Genomic DNA, 19,584 nt, shown 5'->3' with positions numbered 1-19,584 from the left:
GTTTATCCACCAGAGGGCGCTCTACAATGTCCTTGTTGGCAGCACTCGTGTTTAGAACGCCACAAACCCTACAACCAGCTGATCCAGCCAGAGTCGGGCAGAGTGAACGATATGATGTAGCTTACCAAGTTTATTAATACTGGTAACTTTGATTTTTGTTGTTATTATTGTGTTTTTGTTCAAAGGACTTTAAGTTTCATATCTTGAGTTTGTATTTTTATACATTTTATTTATCAGAACTTTAGTATATTTTGATTTTCCTCTGTTCTATTGTGAACATAAAACAAAAAAGGTTTATTTTTAAACTGCATTATCATATTATTTTCAGAAATAACTGTTAGGGAAATCTGTTTATGTTTTGTTACGCGTTTCTGGATTATTTTTAAAAATATATATCGGCCGATATATCGGAATATCGGATTTTTAAATCTCCAAATATTTGTATCGATATCGGCCTTAAAAAGCCGTTATCGGTCGGAGCTCTAGTTTGATAGCTGTCCCATATGAACTTGAAATAAAACCAAAACATTTCATTGAGGGAGCTTGAGGGTCTCTTGTCGTAATTGAAAAATGAATGTGTACACTCAAATAAAGTGGGAAGCCAAGAAATGGGATATTTCCAATGGGAGCGACTGATACTTAATGAGCTGTGCTGTTTCCAGATCTCTCATAAGTGAAGTGCCCATTCACCACATGAAAAGTGAGCCAAAATTGCAGCAAGTCAATGGACCCAATTACAGTATATCCATTAACGTTTATTGTTTAATTCATGAAGCATCTAAACAAATTTAAATCCTGTAAATATCTCCATTTCTACAAGACAAGTTTGATGCTTTATTGGCTTGCATCAGAAGGAAGTGCTTAGTAGAACAAATTAGAAGTAAACAGTAGTAGTCAGAAAAAAAACATTAGTGGGCAATGAACTGCTGCATGTTTTTCCTTAGATTTTTAATTTTCATTTTTTTTAAGATATTGTGCACGTGCAAAGGAATGTTAAAGAGAATTTTGTATTTGAAATGTTTCAGTTGCTATCCATCTGTCAGACAGTCCTCACATTGCATCCCAAAGCCATTAACACCTTAGGGTGATTGCTTCCGTCCTTGCATTAGTCAACTCTACACACACACGCACACACGCACACACAATGGATATTAAAATGTGCCAGCATGCCATTTGGGAGAGCTGCTATCTTCTCTCTGTTTTAATTACTGTCATTACAGGAAATAGTGCAGACAAGCGTTTGTGTTGTTTTTTCCCACTTTGCTTCTTCCACCCAGACTCACACAGCATTCAGGGGAGCTGTTCCCAGGCCCGGGCGCCTTGCTAAATCATCAGTCATATTGAGCTCTGTTGAGCATTGCCTTGACAGCAAGGGGGGCACAGATTTGCAGCATTACCTTATCACAGTCGGACTATATCTGCTTTAAAAATGAAGGGTTATCAGCAAGAAGAAATATGTTGGACATTTTACATTTTGTCATTTCCCAGAATATTGTGTACGTGAGTGTAGTTTAAAAAAGATAAAATACTGCATTCAGTGGAGCTGCTTTTACTGCATACGCTTGCTTGTCACATATTAAAGCTGGTCAGTTAACGTCCATGTACATCATTTGTTTTAAGTACAGAGAGAGAGAGAGAGAGAGAGAGAGCTTGTGAAAAGCTGAACTGTACTGTATACAAAAAATCGATAACTAACAAACCAACGGTTGTATCAAAGCCGGTCTACGGAAAGCCGTTCCACTCCCTATCCAGCCCCATTGTACCGGATTTGGTTGCAGTTCCACCAGAGTTCCACTGGGGGTGATCGCGGTCCTGTGCAAAATGAATGGGACCCTATGGAGCTAGACGGCTAAATGTGTCTTTCGTCTGAGTGTCGTTGAGAAACCAAAGATTTGATTGTAGATTTTGCAAGTTCAACATGGGTTATAGGTCGAAAGTTGAATGAGTACTTATGTCCTTTTGATTTCTTACAGGTTGAGTTGTTGTAGCCCATAACACGCTAGCATTCTGCTAATGAATGCTGATTTGTCAGTGAAGGACTGATTACGATCGGAGCTCCAGCTAGACAGCATCCGAAGCAGAGCCAGAATGTCAGAGTGAATATTTCGGCGTGGTCTTTAAAACATTAGCAAACCTCTTTCTAGCATCTGTATTGACAGGGAGAGCCTTACCTGTTAGCTGTGTTGTCGATGCCTCGAGAGAACGAAGGAAGGGACTCCGAGCTTGCCGTAAAGCAGTATCTCCGGCCGTATGTGTATGACGTCATTGACATTTTAAAAGGCTTTTTAGAACAGAAAAGCGACTTTAAAAAAATCTAACACCCAGCAGTGTGTATTTTCTTTGCCTCCCCTTTCGAATGCAACATTCAAATTTCTAGACAAAAAATTATATCCTGAGAAAAGTGGGTTTTGAGGGGTATAGCTCCATAGAGTCCCATTCATTCTGCACTGGCCTGTGAGCGCCCCCTATATGGATTTCTGGTGGAACTGCAACCAGTTCAGAGGCGGAAGTAACGAGAGAGTGGAACTTCTTCCTTTATTAGAAATTCTTTGGTTGTATGCTTTAACTGAAGACAGGAAGCGAAACTGTAGTATCCATTTCCCGCTAGAAATTCAATAGTTATAAACTTTATCGACAAAACTTTCCTAATATGCCAGTTTCTGCAGTCATGGAAGATGAACGTCCGCCATGATTTCGGTGCATGCGAGCAACGTGTTTTTGTTGTTACGTCACAGGGTGTGACTAGCTCAGCTGTGTGGCCGAGGCTATTCGTACCGGGGGTGCAAATAGACACTCTTTTACTATTTGTAAAATAAACAAACCGCTGTGTTGTGCCCATGATTTTAGAAATACTGAGATCATGAGTCCACATTTCCCCTCACTTATGACTAGAGACTAAACATTTATTTTCAATTATATTAATTAATTGAGCTGTTAAGTTATGTTTTCTGTAAAGTTTATTTCCCTACATGATGGTCTAAATTAACACCCAACTAATGCCGCATTTCCACTGCATGGTACGGTACGGCTCTACTCGACTCTCTTTTTTGGTTTTACAGTCTCTTTCATGTTATTGCTTTTTTATGTGCTGTGAAACTCATGAAATGATTTAAATATATAAAAATGACAATTTTTCATCTGCAAAATGCAGTCTGTCACACGCGGATATAGATTTATGATTTATGTGTACTTCCAGAACACAGCAGATTTTGAAGCTCTGTGATGTAAAACTTTAAAAACAATGTCAAACACATTCTCAGCATCACACCATGGACGTTCCCTTCAGTACCCTCCTGAGTAATGTGGCCTCCAGCTCTGTTGATCTCTTGATGAGATCAAATGATGATTTTATTGTGTATTGAAAGGCTTTGTGCAAAACTGGTTTCCATTTGCTTCACATTAGGGTTTTCCATAACCATGTGTTGCGTGCATGGGGTGCCACCAAATGAATAGAGAAAATTGCAGTCAATCTTTTTTATCTTTTATTAATGCTGATGGTGGCAGATAAAGAGGCTCTTAAATTATTTTGTTACATTCAAACTTTTTTTAAGAACTGTAATCATTTAATTAATAAGAAGTAAACAATATATATAGTTAGATGCAGATATTCAATACTTAAATAACAAATGAGTCCTTTATAATACATAATTTAAACATGAGCACAGACAAGTGCCTTAATTAAACATGAATAAAAGTTTATGATGCATTTTGCATCATGTGAGATGTTTCAAACAAAGATCAGCATGACTAATAATCACAAATAATGATAATCCTCAATAGGAATATCACATCATTTACAAATAAATTGGCCATTCATCAGAATTTGTCATGTTTTGTCTTCCAGCCACTCTCAATTTTGCATTTTCAGTATTTATGGTGCTGCATTCACCCCTTTTCCCTGCACAGTGTTTAATATACAGTATATGGTGTAGTATTACACCATTTTTCACCACAATAAAGGGAAATGAAGAAATCATTTCAAAAGAAATCTTGTTTTATCAGGCCTTCTGGTACCCCGTGTCAATAACACAATAGCTGGGGTAAAAAGGGGTATTGGGCACAATCTTAGTAGTAGTAGAACTTAGTAGTTCTGTAGTCCAAAATGTTCTGAGCAGAAAGGCATCATGTAACCAAAAGGCCCGTGTTTATAGTCCCTATTGATGAACGAGTTACAGACAAAGACTGCAGCCTCTTAGTACAAACACTGCTCTTTTGAAATCCACAGACTGCTGCCAGAATAAACAGCCATACAATAAAAGCTCGTACATTATCATCCCTCATTTACAGTCACTCCCCCTCTGCTCTTATTGGCAGCGGTGTTTATTATAAGAAAAGAGGTGAAAAAAACATAGCAAATTGGAGTTTTGACAGATGTTAAATATTGAGAGTAGAGCACTAGATGTGTATATCTCCAGGGATTTTTTGCTTGAAAGACAAATTAAATTGTTGTTGAGGGAACAGCCAGCACTTTTTCAAAATCTCTTTTCTTCTAATGATTTGTTAATATCTGAAGCCATAAACAGAGTGTTGAGTAAACCTGGTTGCTACACATCATTTAGATTTGCCCTGTGCAGTGATACTCTCTCTGGTTTAGATCATATAAAAAAAAAAAACTATATCCACGTATGTCCGTACAAGAAAACCCATCTCCGTATCCTGTCCCATTTTAAATAGTTGCCAGTGTGTCTAAAGTGGAAGTATTTATCTTTGCCTAATTGATATGCCACAGGCGTCTGTGAGAAAAGCAGGCCATCCCTCCAGACCCAGGGCCAAGTGAGCAGTTGCAGCTACAGTGTCTCCAAGGAAATTGCAGTAGGATTATAAAGAAGTTTTACCATGTCTACAGGGTACAGCACAATGCAGCGGAGACGTGAGGCTGATTGCGTAACCTGGGAGTAATTTCACTGATTGGTCAATCACGTCTGGGCCAAGGCTGATACCATTTACTGGGAACCCATGAAGCAGAAAGAGAGAGAGACCCACCATACACATGGTTTCTTGGTTTCTCATCAAAGAATCCTTTACTCTTGGCTGAAAGACGCCAAATATATTTCACACTAGTTCAAGTCTACAGAGCAACATTTGTAATAGTAGTTGAATGCTTTTTTTAAAATTGTAAACAACAAAAACATAACCATATAAAGTATTTTTTTTAAATGCCTTATTCATATAGTCTATCCAATTCTTCTTGATTGTATTTTATTCCTAATCTCATTGTTTAGATTTGGGGTCACTGCAGCTACAGAAACAAACACCAAGAATGAGACATATTCCTGCTGATGGTTTCACACTATTCACTGATCTGCAGGTGGCGGTAATGCACCAACAACTGCAGCAATGCAGCAGTAAAGACAGGCTGCTAGCAAGTATGGCTGGGTATTGTTTAAAAAAAATAATATACCGGTATCCTTAAAGTGATACCAATATCAATAGAGTACTTAATTTTAGGGCTGAACGATTAATCGCATTTGCAATAATATCGCGATATGTTAAAACGCGATTTCCTAATTGCAAAGGCTGCGATTTGGTCACGTGACTCGTGATAGCAAAGCAGTCTGCACTCTGCAGAGAAAGCACCAACTTGGTGCACTAACGCTATGCCGTACCTTGACCTGTTGTACAATAGCCTCAGGCTCGACAGAAACTTTAGTCCCAAATTGGAACAGTATAGGGCTGCAACTAATGATTATTTTCATAGTTGATTAATCTGTTGATTATTTTCTCAATTATTCGATTAGTTGTTTGGTCTATAAAATGTCAGAAAATGGTGAAAAATGTGGAACAGTGTTTCCCAGAAGCACAAGCTTGAGGTCCTCAAATGTCTTTTTTTTTTTTTTTTTTTTTTTTTTTTGTCCACAACTCAAAGATATTCAGTTTACTGTCACAGAGGAGAGAAGAAACTAGAACATATTCACATTTAAGAAGCTGGTAGTAGCCAATAGCTCTATGACAATATTTAAAATAAATAAATAACAGAATTGGATTTAAAAAAGGCAAGGGGCGCGTTGCGTGCCTTAGTGTGTAAACTTTGTTGTCTGTGTGAGTTGTACTATGGGGCACATATAAATAAAACATATAAATGTTTAGCTTTATCACTGCACAATGCATCTGGATTGGATGTTTTATTGTCCTGTTGTGTCAAATAGACATAGATTAAAAAAAAAAATATATATATATATATATATATACACACACATCATATGCATTCTGAAAGCAAGGAAGAATGTGTGTGTGTGTATACACTTGCACACACAACACAAATTTTCTCATGAACCTTGACTCTGGCTGTGTTTAGCGCTGAGGACTCGTGGCCTTGGGTTGATTCACAGTATTGTGGCTGAATCAGGATCTGTCTGCTCAGACGCACCGGTAGGAAAAAACACTGATAGAAGTTGCGGGGTTTGAGCCAACAAGATTTAAACTTTTAACCTGCACTTGCTTAACTTCTTTGCCCCTTATTCTGTGGACTTGCTGTATCCCTGTTATGAGCCTGTAGTTGACTTCAGTGGGTGGACTTAAACAAACTGTTAAATAAACCTGTAAAACCTGAGTTTGTAGGCCCAGCTATCCCACACCTGTAGATCTAAAAAAATCCCACCCATTTTAGATCAATGCCACTAGGGGCATGTTCTCCAGGATAATCTTTCCCATATTGGTCCCCTGCTCATGATCGCATGGTTTTCTCAGCATCTCTCTGTGCTGCGTTAGTAGCAGGGGTGGCCGGGCCATGTGATAAATGAAAAGAGGACTTTGTTTCCCAGCGGAGAGAATGAGTTGGAGCCTGGGGTCAGGAGAACTTCTTCTCTTCTGTACCCCTAATCATCTTTCCTTTAAGGGCATGTTTATGTTTGCACATTTTTCCCCTTCGATGGTGCCGAAGGAGACTGAACTCATGAGACTGCTGTTGGCTAAGTATCTTCATATCCTGCAGTGTGTAGACATGGAAGCACACTCTCAGCATCCTACCTTTTCTCATGCCCATTCTTAGGCCACAATCTGCTACAAAGTACACAACACAGACAACTACAAGCATCGTCAAGTTGTAAGTCATTGATCCAGATGTGGGAAAACACTGTTTGCAATGGTCTCCCATAACGATGCTGCAATAAGAAACTGTGACATGGTTCATGGCAGCATCCCAACACACCGTGGGTGGGAGGAAACAAGGGAAGAAAACGAGCCCTGGGAATGTTCAGCATAAAATCTAATTGTTTAAAAGAAGACGAAGAAGTGGGAATAATATTTATTTTCCTGAAAATCCCACCTGTAACAGTACTGGTGAATGTAAGGTGTATTTCTATCAGATCTCCACATCCTGTCCCCTTCCAACTTGCTCATTCTTACTTAATCTCCTCTTTCTTTCACTTTCATCCTGTTTCCTTTACTCACTTGCGCCTTCTAATCCTCTTTCACACATTCAGACTGATATTCCCTCCTCATTCGTCGCCTTAATCTGTCGCTCTTTGTTTACCTCGCCCTCACCCACCTCATTGTCTTTCAGGAGTGCTTGGACGTGTTTCCGCTCCCAAACTCCCCATGAGCTCTGGTCTCCCTACTGGGATATAAATAGGGGGGGGGGGGGGGGGGCATTGAGATGCACTCAAAGGAGGGTTAAGGGTGGAAGTCAGAAGTGGGAAACGGTCCGGGGCACCACAGTTGCCGGGAGCTGCAGCCATAAATTCCATCATGCATGAAACACACACACACACACACACACACACACACACACACACACACACACACACACACACACACACACACACACACACACACACACACACAGAGATTAGAGTATGTTCTTGTCGAGGAAATATGAAATAAATGGATGGCGAGAAAGAGACTGACTGACTGATAATAAAGAAACCTACTCTATATTCTACCTAGACCCTACTTACGCTCACTAGTCTCACGAGTCTCATTCATGGTTGAGAAAAATGACAAAACCAAGAATATTATAATATTGCGATAGGCTTACTCTTTTCAGCGCCTTCACAGATAAAGTGAATCCATAAAAATGCCACTATTGATTTATAGAGCGATGTTGTGGTGTTGAGAGGTGGATTTATCCTTGAAGCAGCGGGTTAGTTCCACCTGAGAGAGATTAGGTTTTGAGTAAGGATGTCCCTATTGATCCTCCGCCATTTGTTATTGGCTGATATTCAGTACAAATATGTGATCGGGAGATCGGCAATAATGCTTTCTAGCCCTATGTGCTACCAAAGTTTACATGCACAAGTTCCACCCGGATACCTATATTTGCTGTACGCTGTTAGCACAACTGAGGTTAGCACAACAAGCGGATTGCCGTGCTAGTCAGTCACACTATTGCAAGCGCAAATGAAACGGTGGAGCAATCGTCATGAGCACAATTGTCATGGGTGGCGCCAAGCACCGGGCAAAGCCACGATGCCGCTGCAAAATAGCCTTGGGAAGGAACTTTCACGTCGTAAGGAGCCAGTTGAGGTGGTTCGGGCATCTGATAAGGATGCCCCCTGGGCGCCTCCCTAGGGAGGTGTTCCAGGCACGTCCAGCTGAGAGGAGGCCTCGGGGAAGACCAAGGACTAGGTGGAGGGATTATATCTCCACCCTGGCCTGGGAACGCCTCGGGATTCCCCAGTCGGAGCTGGTTAATGTGGCTCGGGAAAGGGAAGTTTGGGGTTCCCTGCTGGAGCTGCTACCCCTGCAACCCGATACGGATAAGCGGACGAAGATGGATGGATGGAGGAACTTGTTTTGGTGGAACGTGAACATTCAAAAGTTGTTTTAGTTGTGCAAGAGAAAACTCTGATTGGACGAATGTCTCGATTGCTGTCTGGATTTACCCTGCAGAGATCTGAGGAGCAGTTAACCATAGTCCTCATAAATCAACCAGAGCTTAAAATTCCAACACAAAGAAAACGGAATGTACCGGACATCTGGCCAAAAAAAAGAGTGAAATCTGGCTGAATTTCCATCGGCAACGGAGCAATCGTGGAAGTGGAATGTCGTGGAGATAGACTAAGATGAGGACGATAATGGCCATGTTAATAAAAAAAAAAAAAAAAAAAAAAAAAAACTATGACTGTTCACGTCAAGTCACGGTAGTGAACGGGGAGAAGCAAATCATTTTTTGATTCCGTTTAAATTGAGCCATGGATTACAAATATGATGTTCGTCAATTTAAAAGATCCTTTTTCAACCGATGAAAGTCTCAGTTAGCCGTAGGTTTGTCATATGACCACTTAGTTTTGTGTGAAACCGCTCAGTGAACTACGTCTCCCGTCTCACACAATCTACCTCACCTAGCTTGATGCTCGGCTTGCTCGCTAGCAAGCTAGCTTAGGTCTGTTAAAGTCATCTTAACTGCTGTGTTTTATCCAGTGAAGTGTTTTCAGCAGATAAGCAAAAGAACAAGCAAGATCCTCTGCTCATTAGAGTAACATTAGCTACATGCCCGGTACAATACACACAGACATCGTAGCTTCAGCGAGACGTCATCCATGAGACATTGAAGTGTGTAGTCTTTCTAATTACATATTTTCAGTCTTATACTTCAACAGTTTAACAATAAACTGAGACTTTCTTCGGTTGAAAAATAATGTTTTAAATTGACGAACATCATGTTGGTAATCCATGGCTCAATTCAAACGGGATCAAAAAATAATTATCTCTCCGTTGACTCTCATTCATATTTTTTCCGAATTAAGGTCCCATGGACCAGAAGTAGAAGTGCGTGACTTTGGCTCTCTCTATATATATATCTCAAAAGGTGACGTGAAAACCTGCAGACTACTCTGATTGGTCAGAGAGAATCGTCACTAATCACTGCGTTATCATTGCTAGCGACAGACAGGGTGTCCTGAACAAACCCGCCATTTTTAAATAGTTTAGCCAGCGGTGTTTTTTTTTTTTTTTTTTTTTTTTTTTTTTTTGCTGCCTCCAGCTTCTTTTGAAACAAAATGTGTCTTCTGGCTGTTACAACAGCCACGTGCTGAGAATCAAAAACAACACACCTTCGACGTTGTGTGTGTGTGTGTCTCGTTGGGTCACGGCAGTTTCCTGCGGCGTCGCTATGACGACCAGCCACGCTCTCCTCACGCATGAGGCGGTACTAAATCTGAGTGGGAACTATCAGTGGGTAAGGGCCATAATACAGTCCCTCCAGGATTTCGCGATGTTGCGATCACGCAAATTCAACCAATCACCGCGACTTTGGTGCGACTCGCAATTTTGACCAATCACTGCAACTTTTCTGCAACTTTGACCAATCATCGCGGCCTCCTGCAAAGCGTTGTCATACATCAGCAAACTCACTTCCTTGTTTTGTTCAGAAGATGTAGCTGCACGCGCAGCAGACGTGTGTGCTGCCAACGTCTCACATTTACCTACAAAAATAACCGCAAAGGACCGTGAAACTGTTTTGCAAGACGTGCAACGATTTAGACTTTAACGATTTAAAAGTCGCTGAAGTTGCTGCCGTTTCAATCCTGGTTGTTGGCTCTCTGCAGCGGGTGGGGCTACTGCTCCGTTCCCTCCGCGACTGACGCTTGCACACACACAAACACACACACAGACAGACACACAAACGACACACATGGTAGATGCAGGAGAAAAAGGAGATGAGACGACACGATGACCTAAATTGAGGACAGCTACGCTCGTAATTGTAAGTGCAATGATAAGTCAAAGTCAGTACTTTATCAAACTATAATGTGAGTCCCAGGCCAGGTTAGGAAATTAACTAACAATGTAAAGATTAACAAGCCACTGATAAATATTTTCAAATTTGATTCATTCGATAAATTATTTTTTTGTCTTAAATCCACCAGCCATTTTCATATAAATACCAACATTTGCAGCATCCTGAGCCTTTTTGGTAAGGTTACTAGGAAAACTCAGCCCAGGATAGTTTTATTCTCCCCAAAACATGTTTCCTTTTTATTTTTAAAGAACTATAGAAAAAAAGAAATTTGCAACTTTCACTTTCTCCCGCAACTTCATTGCAACAAACAAAATACATCGCAACTTTTATTGCAATTTTTTACAAAAGCTCCCACGAAATCAGGCATTTTGGACCGCAACAATCTCAAAAAAAGGCAGCGAAATCCTGGAGGGACTGATAATACCGTCACCTAACCCCTCCTTGGCTTCCATCATAATTACTACGGCCACTAGGGGGCTTATCACTTGAACATAAAACACTTTGGGTCACTTGCGCACTTTGTGTAGGCTCCAAAGCTACGCTGTGACCCCTTAATGCAAAACTATAAATACACCTTAAGATGAATTGTTCAAAAGGGCCTCAGCTCAGTAGTGGTCTCTGTGGATCTTTTATTTGATCTAACTGACAGCGTTGACAAGTGGAGGCAAAAACAAGCTGTCGTCGGAGGTGAGCAGAGGGCAGATAAAACCTGCCATACCAAAATATTTGTTCAACATGGCGTCCACGAGGCCTTCATCAGGGCATCAGATGTTGAATAAATGAATAAATATATTTCATGCTGACGTTTGCAGCACCTCACAATGCAGTGCAACCTGTCTTTTAAGTAATGCTAATATAACAAGTGTTTCAGATCTCACATAGATACATGCAAACCTAAAGAATTACATGAAATGTTTTCCCTTTTAGAGTTTGTAGATATGCAGACTGGTAAATGCGTGTTAAATGTGTTTTAGTAGGTATAATGGCATAATAGGGGGCTATTGACCGAAGCATTTTCATGCATGCTGTTGTTCCATATCCCGTCCAGCATATGATTTGTGTCTCATCAGGCAAACCCATTTAGGGAAGAGCTGTTTGACAGCTCAGCATGTTTGCTCCCAAGGTTACAATGGATCCTCTAGTGTCAGCAATATTGCAAATCAATGCTTTTGTCTTGTCCGCTTGCTGTGATGGATCACTTAAGAAAACCTCAAATTGGCAAAGAATGAACCGGCGATGTCTGTATTGTATTAGTGTACCCTTAATTCTTCACTTCTCTTACATTTCAAGGGGTCAAACTCAAGCTCAGTCTCTTTGTGCTTCAGTTCTTCCAGATATGGAGCTGACCCGGCAGCACCTCCTTCACGATTTCTAAAAATGACACAGACTCTGACCTCTGTTGCTCACTTTCTGTTTGCTCCTGGTTTTATCAGACATCCGCAAAGGTCGCTCAACTATAGATTAGGCATGGGCCGGTATACAGTTCTGACGGTATGATAACCTTCAGCAAAAATATCACGGTTTCACGGTATTGCAATTACAGCTTTAAACTTTATTATTTTTTTAAATGTCTGGGTAAAATTAAAAAAAATTTCCCCATTGAACACAATGTGTTTTCTTTTTAAACACACTGCACACTGGCAGGAAGAGGTATTTCTAAACTGCAGTTTCTCTCCTTCACCACTCGTAAAAAAAACAGCTCATACCTTAGGAACGGTATGACGGAAATGTCCTGGACTTTTTCAAACCGTGGTATACCTCGAAAACGGATACCGGCCCATGCCTACTATAGATTTCTCAGTGATGGCACTTTGGCTTTGAACCAGACCATTTATTCAGCTCTAAAAGCCATTTTTAAAAACCTTTTATCCGTATAGCAGATTGACAATGGCTCCAGTTTGAACCCAAACAGGAAATCAAAGTAAACAAGACTCCTACTGCAAAGTTTGAGCAACTAACTAGAGGTTTTATATAGGGCTGGGCAATAAATCGATTTTATCGATTAACTCGAATGTGTAGTTAACGTGGATTTGTTTAAATGAAAAATCAATTTTCTCCTTAACATCTGCCGACGCTCCCGTAGCTCCGAAAGGGCTCATCCCTCCCCCCGCGCATTTGCCATAGAGATACACAAACAACATGGCAGCGACTAACATTAATTATTTTCTTAACCAGTAGTTTCATTACTTACTTATCCGTAATCTCCGCCGAAATGACCGGCCACTCGCGGTGCACTGTCCTCGGCTGAGAGTCACCTGTTCTGGGATAAGTGAACAACCAGCTACTGCTGACCTGAAGGAGCACCATGCGGGGCACCAGAAGCGGTGTTGAGGAACTCTTTGGCGGCTCAACACAACTACTAAATGCCGCTGATACGACTGAGCTGTGACGGAGGTCTGTAGCGGCTTAAACAACTTGCAATCGCCGCTCTGTAGCACGGAGCTCCGCTTCGACGTTTGTTTTTATCGCTACGAAGGAGCTTGTGACAGGTATGCTACATTCAAGAGACCATTATGGGATGTTAACGTACGTTACTCAGCAACAGGTGAAAATAGGGGCAAGGTTGCGCAATAACGTTAAAATGATTTGAACTTTTAGCGAGGAACGAGAAGTGAATTATCTGTAGGCCAATGTGTGAAAACAGCTTTATCTCACACATCCGTTTGTTGTTGTTGAATATATAGCCCCCCCCAAAAAAAAAAGTAGGGAAAACACTCAAAACACACAAAATTGGCATGATTATTCATAATGGTATACAAGTGTGTGCGTGTGTGTATGAGTCAAAACAAAATAAAACTTGTTTTGAACAATTTTTGTCATCTGCAGATTGATTTTAAGTAGAGGGAGAAAAAAATCAATTTAAATCGTAAATCGGATTTTTTTTTTTGAAAAAATCGGGGATTTTATTATTAGGCCATATCTCCCAGACCTAGTTTTATATATGGAGCAGTGATCATACAGTCCCTGCAGGTACCTTGGCATTTATTTTCACAATATTGCAAAGAAAATAAATAGAGAAACTTGATGTAATAAGTTGTTTTATGACTTCAGTAAACTGCTTTTGATATATTTCATACTGTTTAAATGGTTCAAGGAAACCCATTAAATAAACAAGATTCAGTTATTTTTACCTAATAGTCTCTCACCACATTCATGTCTTTTGAAAGGTTTCAGTTTCATCATGTTTGTTGTTAGTTAGGGCCAATATGAGAATGGAGTCCCAGCTAAGAGAAATGAGAAAGCGATGTGACAAAACACAGGACATCCTTTAGGAAGGACGGTGATCTATGGAGCACTATAGCAGCTCAGTGGTGGCTGATAGTGATGATAAGTGGAGGTGGTGACGGGCCTGTGTGAGAGGTGAGCGCAGAACAGAAAAAGGCTTGCAAAGACAAAATGTTTTTCTTAGGCTGCTGTCCTCATATACACACACTGACTTCCTCTCCATTAGTAATGATCACATAACAATTACCTTTGAGCATAAACATGTTCCCCCACACACACACACACACACACACACACACACACTAGAGCTGGGCGATATGCACAAAATCTAGTATCACAATATTGTTGACCAAATGCCTCGATATCGATATTGCGGCGATATTGTAGGGTTGACAATTGGTGCTTACAAAAAAATATTTACACAATGAGATTTCTGATAAATTATCATCATTAACGTGTATATAAAAACTAAGTCGGTAAAGGCAAAAAATAGAAAAGCTAGAACAGTCTGGTAAGTTAAAAAAATAACATAACTTTACTGTAATGCAGCCTTTAAAACCAGGAAAAGACAACCCTTACGATATCTAGTCTCATATCACAATATCAATATATCGATATATTGCCCAGTCCTAACACACACACACAAAAACTGTTCACAGACTGTTAATTCAAATTGTTCCATTAGAAAGGAACTCATTGGGGAAGACCTTTTTTATTCTACAATATAACAAAAAAGGAACAACAAGGTGGTCTGCAGTATCGTAAGGGTAAACTAAACTAATAAAATGAATAATTTCAATTTTATTAGTTAATAGGATTTGCTAAGGGTATTGTTTTCACACAAAGGATAGTAAATGGGTAGAGAATGTTTAAACACTGGTTGAAAAACTAAAATCAGGAGCGTGTGGTTTCGAAGTCAGACTGTTGATAAACTTCTGCACCAAGTAATTGTAATAAATCTTTCAGAAACTTTGTATGAAAATCCTCCAAGAAATGCGCTTCATTCACAAAACGTTTTACGCACAAATCCGGGATTCATAAATATTTTTTATTAACTTGGCCTATAATGATTGCCTAGTCCCACCAATTTCTAGTGCTATGAAACACAAGATTTACTGCCTTGGTTATTGCAGCCCGGACCTTTTTTTTTTCTTTTCTTTTTTACCATCGTCACTGCCGAGGAAACACTTGCGTGCATTTTCTGGCATCCATCTTGGCCACTATTGTTTCTATTTCTTTAGTCATGGCTTTTTTTGCTTCATAGGCCATGCTTCTCTCTTCTCACTTCACTGCTTGCTCCATGATACACCTCTAGGCAAATGTATTTCCTTATATAGAGAAATGGGGGTGTGGTAATATGCTGATTGCAAATAGCGGGCATGCGCCTGTCAGTTAAAGAATGATTTTGATTCACTAACATATGCACAGTGGTAAGAACAAAACTGGCCGGTGCACATGTGTCATGAATCCGGCGGTAATTTTCCGTGTGCACTTTTTTTTGTGCACAAAGTGAATGAGGCTCTGTCTCTTTCAGGGCCAGCAGATAGACGTTTCTTGATACCAACTCATCACAGCCAAATCACAAAAACAATCTTGGAAATGCTTCCACTATTATTACTGCTGCACCAGTTACCGCTATTACTGCTGAAGATCGGAGGAAACTTGAATAACCCCTGGGAAAATTGGGGACTTCAATTCAAAAACTGTAAGCACTTCAAAAGCTAAAAGTGATATCAACTTTGCTCACGGACCACCAGCTACGACCAGACAAGAGAAGTAGGCTTCTTAAAAACCGCGTATGTCAGTGTATGCACTTACTCAACCGTAATATTTCCTGTTTAAGTGTGTGTCATCTTCCTCTTTCCACACTAAATAAAGGTGTGTGTGTGTGTGTGTGTGTGTGTGTGTGTGTGTGTGTGTGTGTGTGTGTGTGTGTGTGTGTGTGTGTGTGTGTGTGTGTGTGTGTGTGTGTGTGTGTGTGTGTGTGTGTGTGTGTGTGTGTGTGTGTGTGTGAAAATATTTTCACTTACAGTATTTGTTACAGGTGAGAGCTGATGTTTATATGTCTGATGATGATAAACTCAGATGTATAACAGCAGATACAATGTGAGCTATTTGCATATCACAAGAATTCCAGTTTAGATGTAGACATGACTAGTATTGATTTCCTTCCTGATTTTTTATAAAAAAGGGAAGTTGAAACTTCACCATCCATTTTGGAGTGTTTTATCTTCATTTAGGACATTGTTATACAATAGCCTACACATATGCGTGGTCTTTATTTTTTCCTCTCCATCCTGACCCAAGGTGAGTCAATATCCAGCGCTTTTCTTGTATCTGTCGAGTGCCTGTGTGTGTGTGTGTGTGTGTGTGTGTGTGTGTGTGTGTAAGTGGTGACGCATCTATGTGCATGTGTGGAGGCTTTCGTGGGCTTCACATTTGTTCATTACAAATACAATCTTCATCACACATCCAGTTTGATCAGTTGGTGTCCTCCACAGTGTCTTCCAGCACCCTCAAAGTCATTGGCTTCTTTGGGCACAATGTCACTTTGCCCTGTACGTATGACAGCCTAACTCACGGCGTCCTGAGTTTCTGTTGGGGACGAGGGGTGGTGCCCAGGTCCCAATGCTCCAGCACCATCCTCTCCTCACAGGATGGGGCTGTGCTTTTCAGGCAGTCCCCCAGGTACCAGCTGCTGGGCAGGGTGACAGATGGAGATGTGTCGCTGACCATCCTGGATGCTCAGTGGAGTGATGCCGGTGTGTACGGCTGCAGGATCGAGATCCCCGGGTGGTTTAATGACAAAAAGGTCAACACACACCTGGTCATGGAGGAAGGTAATGCTAAAAAAAAAAATCATCTAGATTGATTATGAACTCTATCATCCAGCCTTAAAGTATTTTGTTTTTGCCAGCCCCTGTGGAACAACCTGTTACCCAGGACTGGGCCCCGGCCGCTAATGGTGAGCGATCACCTTTTGAATAAATAAATAATGTTAAAAAGTGGTGATGGTAATCAAAATAATCTTCTTTTCAAATCTAAATGGCTTTTTAGCAGCTGGTTTATTAGCAATGTTTGTTATTCAGGAATAAAACATGATGTAGTTAATTTATCATTTTAAGCATAAACTGTATTTTATACATGGTATTAACTGACTGTTTAACTTCTTGCAGACATATTGACAACATTTGTGACTAACCATGTAGAAGTTGGTGAAGTAATTGGAATCGCAACAAGGGAGGTATGCGTTATGCAGATAATATATAAATATAAAGATATATATATATATATAACAATCAGTTTTCATTGTAGTGTATATTTATGGCACATATTTTTTACCATGTTATAGGAAGAATTCAAAGCCTTCCTGGAAGTGGGAAACATTGGCAGGATGGCAGCTATTTTCTTCTTCATCATAATCATAATCTTCGTCTTTGTTTTCTGTAAGTGTGGAATGGATTATAGTTTGTTACTCATGCCATTTAGATTGATTTTACACATTAAACGTGGGCGTATAGTCTTATAGACTGAAGAAATACAAACATTAAATAAATTATATTCTCAAACAGGGAGGAGATTTCTGCCGAAGAGGACACTTCAACATCTCAACACCTCAACTGCTGAGAACATTTATGAAGTATTATGAAGCGTCCCATGGGATGGTCAACAAAGGATTCTATAAGAAACTGCTCGCTGAATGTGTCATGTGCTGACTGTATCCACCTCCTCAGCTTTAGAGGCAAACCTTTTGAACCCATTTCCACAGTAAGCAGCTTACAGGATCCTTCTATTCTCAGATAGCTCTGAATAAGGCAAATGTGTGTCATGTGTGGCTGAAAAAATGCAAAAATATCCTGCAGAATAATTAATATGCGATTTGTCGGATTTTCATGACAAAATTGATCTCGCAGCCCTGAAAAGCATACAGGTGGTTTATACTTGTGGGCACAATGCCACCTATTGGACTTAATGCATTATTATCAAAATATTGGTGAAGATTCCACCATGAATATACTGTACACTCAGTCCAATGTCTATTCCTGCTCTGTTTTGAAGAAAGTCGGATCTAATATCTGAATTGTATATTATTTGTTAAAATATTTGCAAATCCACAATGCATGATGTTCTCAATCCTAACTCTCAGGTCAGAATAAATTGTATTTGGGTTCATTTTATGCTGAAATTGATTGATGGCTCAATTTCACAGTAAGATTTCTCTGTGAGGTGAAAGAAATTTGGTTTCTTCAACCTCGTAAGATTTTTATGTAATACGAGGAGTCTCTCTTAAAAACTCAAATGTTTTTTTATGTAAAACAAGATCACATTAGATCTGTTTCTCTTCAAATTACATCATCACTAAGGTCCATCTCTCTGCAGAAGACGCACAAAATGAAGCCATGTTTGGAAAACAAGAATTTTCTTTTAGGGTGATCTTGTCCTTTTTTCCGCATTCAGCAAGACAGCCCAAAATAAAAATGAGCTTTTAAAATAAAAAATAAAAACTCATCAGAGCTAAATGCCTTGCATCAATTGTTTTATTCGCAGAGTTTTCATATGAAGTGATAAAACACAGCACATTCCATTTCATTTTAATGTTTAACAGACTTTTCAAAGTGATTGGCTGTATCAATTTTCAATGTTATCGACAAATTTATAATTGTTGGTCACCCAGAATTATTCAGCATTGGAGTTGTCGCAGCAGGTTTTACTTCCAAAAATAAATATCAAGTCAAATCAACTTTATTAGGGAAGTTTGGGGTCCCCTGCTGGAGCTGCTCCCCCCCGCGACCCGATACCGGATAAGCGGACAAAGATGGATCAACTTTATTGTCAATTCTCTCAAAATATGAAAAAATGTGCCAGACATCTAGAGGAATCGAAAATGCGTTTCTCTCCGACCCACGATGCAATAAGTGTAAAAAAATATATACAATATCAGATATCAATTTTAATTATTCATAGTACAACACATAACACATTTAACATTTTTGAAAAACAGGTGGTAATGTACTCTGTTGTACAAAATTGAAACCTGTGTTTTGTCCCTAAAGTCTAATAGGTAAGTCTAATATAGTATAAAAAACAATATTGTCATATTGTATGTGATCAACTTTTTGTGATTATGTGCACATGTGGGATTACTTTAAGGCTGGAAGGGAGTAGTGTGTAAAAGTAAAATTTTCTTATTTTGTGACATAAATGTGCGTATTTCAATATACAATATATTTATGGCACATATATTTCCTGGCCGCCTTCAGGAACATATTTCCTGAAAAGGGCAAGATGTGCCAAAACACAAAAATAACTATTTGTAATTTGCATTTACTGTGGGAGTGGGTTAAGGCTGGAAGCAAGAAATAGTGTAAAGCAATATTGCAGTTTTCAATCTAAAATATATATTTGAATATACTACATATTTATGCCACATACATAAGTCTATGTGCCAATTATAATTGACCCAGTCCGTCAAGATAAGGTTTATTTTCATTGCAGGAAAAATTCAAAGCCTTTCTGGAAGTGGAACATGACAGGTTGGCAGCTATTTTCTTTTTCACCATAATCATAATCCTCGTCCTTACTTTCCATGAGTACGGAAGGGATAATAGTTTGTGACTCGTGTACCATTCAGATTCATTTTACACATTAAAAGTGTTCTTTCGTCTGTTTTAGGAGTA

General features: G+C 39.6%; 1 protein-coding gene across 2 annotated transcripts in view; it reads left to right on the top strand.

The window, feature by feature from the left end:
* The window catches only part of LOC114563405 (hepatitis A virus cellular receptor 1 homolog), a 56,797-nt gene extending 38,371 nt beyond the window's left edge, over window positions 1–18,426 (top strand). Inside the window, exons 1-6 of one of the 2 annotated variants that reach the window (XM_028590264.1) lie at window positions 15,942–16,213; window positions 16,408–16,746; window positions 16,824–16,871; window positions 17,083–17,150; window positions 17,259–17,352; window positions 17,479–18,426. In XM_028590264.1, the coding sequence (XP_028446065.1) occupies window positions 16,174–16,213; window positions 16,408–16,746; window positions 16,824–16,871; window positions 17,083–17,150; window positions 17,259–17,352; window positions 17,479–17,555 (666 nt within the window). In that variant the 5' untranslated portion in view covers window positions 15,942–16,173 and the 3' untranslated portion in view covers window positions 17,556–18,426. Of the gene's footprint in view, window positions 1–15,941; window positions 16,214–16,407; window positions 16,747–16,823; window positions 16,872–17,082; window positions 17,151–17,258; window positions 17,353–17,478 lie in introns of those variants that run through there. The other variant, XM_028590265.1, reaches the window with a different exon arrangement.
* The last annotated feature ends 1,158 nt before the right edge of the window (window positions 18,427–19,584 follow it).

Source organism: Perca flavescens, chromosome 10 (assembly GCF_004354835.1).
Source record: "Perca flavescens isolate YP-PL-M2 chromosome 10, PFLA_1.0, whole genome shotgun sequence".
Lineage (NCBI taxonomy): Eukaryota > Metazoa > Chordata > Actinopteri > Perciformes > Percidae > Perca > Perca flavescens.
This window is presented reverse-complemented; position numbering and strand designations above follow the sequence as displayed.